Here is a 7,471-nt window from a genome sequence, read left to right on the forward strand (position 1 = left end):
CCACTACCCAGAGCCTCATAGAAGCCAGGAGGCTTTGCTTGAAGAAGCACTTCCCACGGATGTCCAGTCCCAGCCAGGCCACTCCAGATCAGAGATGGGACCAAGCACCGCCGTCACCACCGCTGGCTTCGGCCTGGCACCTCTGTAGCCGAGTAGGTGCATTCCCGCGCCCGAGCCGAGCCTCTCCCGGCGCGTATTTAGGAAGATGTCCCCTCCCCCTGACCTTTCCCTATCAGAAACCAGACGGTCGCCTCCAGCTCAGTCCCCGAGGCTGCGGAAGGGGGGCGGGAGGAGGAGCTGGGCAGAGGGAGGACGGCCCGACCCGGGTCCGCCTGCCCTATCACATAGACATCTGTTCTCAGTTTTTTCCTCTTTATGATCGCTGCAGATGACAGGGGGAGTAGAGCGGATCGAGGTGGAAAACAAAAAGTTATGTCATAAAGATATAAAACGGTGTTGTGACTCACCTGCTCTTAGCCGCAGGTACGGGTTTCGTGGCAGCGTCTCCACTCTGCTAGCCAGGAGCCGGGATCGGCCTAACGTCACCTGGCTCGGCTGACTCAGACGACCGAGTTTCTAGTGACGGGGCAAAAGTGGGGCTTTTTCCTTTTTCAATCCTGAAGTCCGGGGCGGGGGCCGGGGGTGGGAGGAGGAAGTCTGAATTTTCGAGTCTCCCGGGGTTGAACTTTTAGGTCAGGAATCAGAAGGGCGGTAGCTGGAAGCGGGCAGAAGAGTAGGAGGCAGGAGGGGCGCGGGACGGGGTCGCAGCACCGAGGGCCGAAGGTCCCCCAGGGGAACCCTGGGGTCATGTAGCCGGCTCTACCCCCAGGAGCCGGGGCTCCAACGCCACCGCCCCCAGCCCTCCATCGGCTGCGCGGTTCCCATCCAAAACCCTCGCTAGCCCTCCCGGCCCCGCCTATTTTTTCTTTTTTCCTCTTCCAAAGAGGGGTTACACCCCCCACCACCACCACCCGGGTTTCCCTCTTCCCCCAGCCTCCCGGCTTAAACCAATTACGCCGCTTGGCAAATAAAGTGAGGGTCGGGCTGGGGGAGGGGGCGCGGCGGGAGGGGGCGCAGGGGGCGCGCGCGGCGGCGGCGCGGCGGGGCGGGAGGCGCGGCGGCCGGACTGGCGGGCGGCCGCCTCGCAGGTGCATCTCGGGCTTTGTAGGTGCGAGCGTCTTTGTGCGGCGGACAAATGGGGAGAGGACGAGGAGGTGGGCACTCGAGCGACGTAAGATCCACATCAGCTCAACTGCACTCATCTCGCAGAGGCCGCCAGCTCACTTCCCGCGGAGGCGCTCCCCGGCGCCGCGCTCCGCGGCCGCCGCCTGCCCCCGCCCGCCCCGCCGCCGCCGCCGCCGAGCACGCCGCGCCCCGCAGCTGCTGGCTTCCTCCTCGCGAGGGTGGCGTTGGGCCGGCGCGGGTGCTCGGGTGACTGCAGCGGCTCGGCTCCCCGCCCCCCGCCCCGGGCCGCGCGGCTGCCAGTCGCCTCGCACAGGGCTGGATGGTTGCAGCGAGCAGGGTGGCTCCAGGATGTTAGGGACTGTGAAGATGGAAGGGCACGAGAGCAGCGACTGGAACAGCTACTATGCGGACACTCAGGAGGTGAGAGGCGGGCGGCAGGCGGGACGTTCCTGGAGCCCGTGCTGGTACGGGGGAAACCTGGCGAGGCGGGCAGCGGGCGGACTGGGGGCACCTCCGCCGTGCCACCGGTGCCTACCCACCCGGGCTCGCCCCGGCCCGGCCTTGGCTAAACGGGCCTGGGGGCCGGATCCTCAGCCCGGCCCGGGGACGGGATTCCGGCGATCGGCGCTCAGAGCCGGCCAGACGGTTTTAGGAAACTCTTGCTGTGAAAGCACCCGCTCTCTGGGACGCACTTGCCTCTTGCTTGCGGAGAACGGGAGCCAGAGCCCAGACCCGGGTGCCGCGCGCGGGTTGGCTGGCTGGCGGAGGCATGAGTTTGAGGCAAGTCTGAAAAGGCTAGAGTTGGCCTGCGGGGCAGCTTCTTCCTTCCGCAGTTGAATTCTCAGATGACTTCTGATGAAAGCGCGCAGCCGCTAATAATGCGCCTCTTGATAATGAAATGATTCCGAAATTTTGTAAAAGTTCTTCAAAAGCCCTGTTAGGGGAGAAGTGTGCTTCTTCCTCTTTAGAACCGCTGGGTGGCGCTAGTGTGAGCTGACTTTTCCTCCAGCACTCCGGGCGGGCGGAGAACCTGTTTCTCTTCATTGTCCCCTTGGTGGCACGTTCGTGTGGTTTATTTTATCAATACAGTGTGCACAAAGGGATTGAGAGGACAACCAGGTACAGGCAGGACCACCTCCTACTCCTAAAAGTATTTCTCTGGAAATAACTGGCGATTACCCTCCAAAAATTCACCATTATTGAAAACGTTTATTGAAACTGCCTTGGATAATCTTGGGAAGAGGAAAAGAAAAGTAAAATATACTTCAAGCCATGGACAGAAAAACATAAAATCAGGAAATATTTTCATGGTAATTAATTTATTTAGATTTATATATGTATATATTCACAAACATATCCCGAGTTTATTTGCATACTATAGCAGAATGTGTGCCTAGTTAAATGTTTGTTCACCTTTTATGTTTTCAAATAAAGTCATGTTTTCGGATGAAAATAATTTTAAGGATATTATTATTTGTATTAAATTAACAGATAAGTAGTTTTTACATTTCTATACTCTGTATTTTTAACATATCTAGTGCATTCTCAGATTGCCATTGATAAGAGTTTTCCCCTACTGATGATTTAAGAAGGAGCTCAGAACACTTCCTCAGATTTAATTCAGGTACAGTCATCTCCACTCAGTAGTGAGTTAAATTCTCTATGAAAAGAGCTTCTTTACAGGTTAGAATTGGGAAGTAGAATAACATTAAGAGAAAACAAGTGGACTTTGATTTTTGAATTTTAAAGTATTTGATACTATTCATATAGTTTCAAAAGCCAGGTTTGAGATGATCAGTGGCACAACATCAGAATATGTAAAGAATATGATTATTTCTGTAAATTTTGTCACCAAAATTTTCAAACATTAGGGGTCTGGAAATAGGTAATGAAATTAGTGCAAATTTATGAATGGCTGTAAAGTCATGTTAAAGTTAAATGTAGGTTGTGCATTGATATTATTACGTACCCTCCCCTACTCTTTCTCCTATTATATATCTATTTTTTCCAAAAGTTACTAAACTTCTTGAGTTTTTTTCCCTTTAATATTACAATTGCTACAAGTAGATGGAAAACACTACTTCTAAATATAATGAACAACAAAAAGTCACCATTTGGTGAAAGCTGCTAAGACAGTAAAGCCAGTTGTTTGGAAATGTTTGGTCATATGGCCATGGGTGATTTGCTATATCAGGGAGAGGTTAACTAACAGTCACCCGGAACTGCGCGGGCCGCTACGTGGTCAGCCCAGGCCTGGCAGGCTTAGGCGAGATGGGTGCAAATCTGGGGATGTTGCCTGCCTAGGGGCAGGGGCTGGGGCATGGGGGGAAGCACTGTCATACCCACCGCACGCTTAAGGTGGAGTGAATAAGCAGAGGATCAGAGATATTAATTCTATTTTCGGAGTTTTAACTCCTTTCAAGCAAAAGGACGGCTTTACCGAGGCCCGATCTGGGGTGGAAAGTGGGATACCGCCTGGCGTGGATAGAGGCGCTGGAGGGGCCCCAGAAGCCGGCCCCTAAGCCTGGCGTGTAAGGCGATTACACATCTTCCTGGGGACATATTTTCTGTGAGTTCTTGTCTTTCATGCCTGCCGAGCTAGGATTTTCCCCCCTGCCGTGCACGACATCTCTTTGCTGGCTCTGGGGAGGGCGCCCGCCGGTTTGCCCCTGGTTGGGGGATCTTAGACTTCGCAGAAATGGCCTCTTCTCGTTTTCGGATTTGCCGGGGGGGCCAGTAGCCGCCAGCGCGCCCACTGCTAACTCAGCCCTTCGGGGCCTCTTCACGCTGTCTCCGCTCCAGGCCTACTCCTCCGTCCCGGTCAGCAACATGAACTCGGGTCTGGGCACCATGAATTCCATGAACACCTACATGACCATGAACAGCATGAGCACGAGCGGCAACATGACCCCGGCTTCGTTCAACATGTCCTACGCAAACCCGGGCCTGGGCGCCGGGCTGAGCCCGGGGGCGGTGGCTGGCATGCCCGGCGGCTCTGCGGGCGCCATGAATAGCATGACGGCGGGCGTGACGGCCATGGGGACGACGCTGAGCCCAGGCGGCATGGGGGCCATGGGCGCGCAGCCGGCGGCCTCCATGAATGGCCTGGGGCCCTACGCGGCCGCCATGAACCCGTGCATGAGCCCCATGGCGTACGCGCCGTCCAACCTGGGCCGCAGCCGCGCTGGCGGCGGCGGCGGCGACGCCAAGACTTTCAAGCGCAGCTACCCTCACGCCAAGCCGCCCTACTCGTACATCTCTCTCATCACCATGGCCATCCAGCAGGCGCCCAGCAAGATGCTCACGCTGAGCGAGATCTATCAGTGGATCATGGACCTCTTCCCCTATTACCGGCAGAACCAGCAGCGCTGGCAGAACTCCATCCGCCACTCGCTCTCCTTCAACGACTGCTTTGTCAAAGTGGCCCGCTCCCCGGACAAGCCAGGCAAGGGGTCCTACTGGACGCTGCACCCGGACTCCGGCAACATGTTCGAGAACGGCTGTTACCTGCGCCGCCAGAAGCGCTTCAAGTGCGAGAAGCAGCCGGGCCCCGGGGGCGGGAGCGGCGGCGGCGGCCCCAAGGTGGGCCCGGAGAGCCGCAAGGACCCCTCGAGCGCCGCCAACCCCAGCGCCGACTCGCCCCTTCATCGCGGTGTGCACGCGAAGGCCGGCCAGCTAGAGGGCGCGCCGGCCCCCGGGCCCGCCGCCAGCCCCCAGACTCTGGACCACGGCGGGGCGGCGGCGACAGGGGGCGCCTCGGAGCTGAAGACTCCAGCCACCTCGGCGGCTCCTCCGATCAGCTCTGGGCCCGGGGCGCTGGTTTCTGTGCCCCCCTCCCACCCGGCGCACGGCCTGGCACCGCACGAGTCCCAGCTGCACATGAAAGGGGACCCTCACTACTCCTTCAATCATCCGTTCTCCATCAACAACCTCATGTCCTCCTCGGAGCAGCAACACAAGTTGGACTTCAAGGCGTACGAGCAGGCGCTACAGTACTCGCCCTACGGCAGCGCGTTGCCCGCCAGCTTGCCCCTCGGCGGCGCCTCGGTGGCCACGAGGAGCCCCATTGAGCCCTCAGCCCTGGAGCCAGCCTACTACCAAGGTGTGTATTCCAGACCCGTTCTAAACACTTCTTAGCTCCCTGGGACCGGGGGTCTGTCTGGCATGGCCATGCTGGTAGCAGGAGAGAGAGAGAGAGAGAAATCAACAGCAAACAAAACCACACATACCAAGCCAACAGCAGCGTAATGAAATCCAACTATTTTTATTTCCTTTTTTTGTGTGTGCACAATCTTTCCCCTAGTGCAAAAGACTGTTACTTTGTTACTGTTCTTCAAAACGCCTTGTGTATATTATTACAAAGAAAACCAACCTCAAACCAACAAAAGTTGTCCTGCAAAGTTTAATGATCCACAAGTGTATATATATAAATCCTCCTACTTCCTTGTCCTTCTCCCTCTCTTCCCTCTTCCCCCCTGCAGACATGTTCTCGTCTGTGCAGGATTTATTTAAAAGAAAAAGAAAGATGGTCAAGCTTGTAAAATATTTGTTTGTGCTTTTTCCCCCCTCCTCACCTGATTCCCCTTCCCACACAGACACACACAGTTTACAGGTCCATGGCAATACTCTTAACCATAAGAACTGAAAGGGTGAAGAAACAAGTAGACACTAGGGCTGTTAAAAGTATTGAAAGACAGTGCTGCTGTTACACAGCAAAACATAAACAGATTAGAGCCACGTTTTTTCAGCTTGCATTTCAAATACACTCAGATAGCAGATGTCTCTAAATGAAATACATATCTATCATATATATGAACTTATTTATGCACATGCTCAGCTATGTAGACATCATCCATATATTTATATAACATATAAAGGTAACAGGTAGGTGATATACCTGCTCTTGAGTTGCCGGACCAAGAAGTTACAAAGACACCCTCTTCCCCTCCTCTCCACCCAGATAACCCAGGGAATCAATTCCTTGAGAATTGCCCTTGTCAATAACTCTACTCCTTGTTTTGCAGAGGGCCATGGTCATGTCATTCTGAGGTCATATAACATGTGTAAAATTAGCTTCTTTGTATTTATACCATTTAAAGGATATTTTTTTTCCAGAAAAAAAAGGGAATACTATTACAATGTTGGAGGAGAGATAAGTTATAGGGAGCTGTATTTCAAAATTTGGTCCAAGATTCCAAAATCCAATTGATTGTGGCCGTTTTAATTATTGCCATCGTGTGCTTGTTCCATTCAGTGTTAATGCACTTTTCACAGTTGGACATGGTGTTAGTATAGCCAGACGGGTTCCATTATTATTCCTCTTCACTTTCTCAATGTTAATTTATTGCATGGTTTATTCTTTTTTCTTTACAGTTGAAATTGCTTTAAATGATGGTTGAAATGACAAATTAAAATGTTAATTTTTATCAGTGTGATTGTAATTAAAATATTTTGATTTAAATCATGAAAATGAGAAATTTTAAGCTGTGGAATATGTTCTTGATCATTTGCAGCTAAAGACTTTAAATAAATCAAATGTTAACAAAAAGAAATTTTCTGCTATTTTCCTTAATTAAATCCAAAATGGATATTCTGAATATGATATTTTTCAAAGCCCGGCACTGACTAGAAATGACAAAAAGGAAAAGAATCTTAAATTTTTTGGTTTTTTATTTTTATTATATGAACGTGTAGCTAGGGAAAAGTAATTAAGGAGATTCAATAAAAGTAGATAAATAAAAGGTAGATAAATTGATTTAATATCCTAAGTATTGAGTTTTTGAAAGATTCTTTATTCCTTGTAACGTTTGCTTCAATTTTTGACAAGGGCTTAAGTCTTCTGTGCTTCCTTTGAGCCTTTCTACAATGAACTCAAATATTATTAATTTAACTACCTTCCCCCCCTTCTCCAGTGTATCATTTTCCTTTATCTAAAAGTATTTGAGTGAGAATAAAATATCAGATGTGGCTGATAAAATTAAGTTGTCTACAAGAGAGGATCCAGAACCGTCTTTTTACTAAAGGAGAGGCAAAATTTAACCATCATGGCAGCTTTAGAGGAGGCCCAGGGAGGGCCGGGTTAATTCACTCCTGCAGGGGAAGCTTTGTGCCACCAGGACGTTTCAGGGTTGCTGGTATTTTGTATTTTGTGAAGGTATTTTTAAAAAACATTGTTTCAAAAAATTTTTTCCCGAGAACTTAAAAACTGATGATTTGTTTGCCTTCTAAGAAGCTTTTAAATGCAACTTCACACCTCTACAGTTGGTTGAGATCACAAAATCAGTAA

The 7,471-nt window shown here is 51.3% G+C and overlaps 2 protein-coding genes across 5 annotated transcripts in view; one reads left to right on the plus strand and one right to left on the minus strand.

Annotated features, from left to right (window-relative positions):
- The window catches only part of TTC6 (tetratricopeptide repeat domain 6), a 221,746-nt gene extending 221,140 nt beyond the window's left edge, over window positions 1-606 (minus strand). Inside the window, 1 exon segment of the mRNA XM_088829482.1 lies at window positions 468-606. The gene's annotated coding sequence lies outside the window, so the exon portion shown is untranslated.
- Window positions 387-6,277, plus strand: FOXA1 (forkhead box A1). 4 transcript variants are annotated; one of them, XM_055418280.2, is made up of 2 exons: window positions 387-483; window positions 3,988-6,277. In XM_055418280.2, exon 2 carries the CDS (start codon window positions 4,015-4,017, stop codon window positions 5,320-5,322), a length of 1,308 nt encoding a protein of 435 aa, XP_055274255.1. In that variant the 5' UTR covers window positions 387-483; window positions 3,988-4,014; the 3' UTR covers window positions 5,323-6,277. The 4 variants fall into 4 exon arrangements, with proteins under 4 accessions (XP_055274255.1, XP_055274252.1, XP_055274253.1 ...); XM_055418277.2 differs by lacking the exon at window positions 387-483 and adding an exon at window positions 1,315-1,605; XM_055418278.2 differs by lacking the exon at window positions 387-483 and adding an exon at window positions 1,613-2,495.
- Window positions 6,278-7,471: the final 1,194 nt, after the last annotated feature.

The sequence above is a fragment of the Moschus berezovskii genome, chromosome 21 (genome assembly GCF_049115385.1).
Source record: "Moschus berezovskii isolate FMDL1 chromosome 21, NW_MosBer_1.0, whole genome shotgun sequence".
NCBI lineage: Eukaryota > Metazoa > Chordata > Mammalia > Artiodactyla > Moschidae > Moschus > Moschus berezovskii.

What these genes read in the sequence shown, in the direction of transcription:
- FOXA1 (XM_055418277.2), top strand. Translation starts at nt 1,534, where the DNA reads ATGTTAGGGACTGTGAAGATGGAAGGGCACGAGAGCAGCGACTGGAAC. An exon ending in ACTATGCGGACACTCAGGAG is followed by an intron (nt 1,606 to 3,987) that starts GTGAGAGGCGGG and finishes TCTCCGCTCCAG; the next exon opens with GCCTACTCCTCCGTCCCGGT.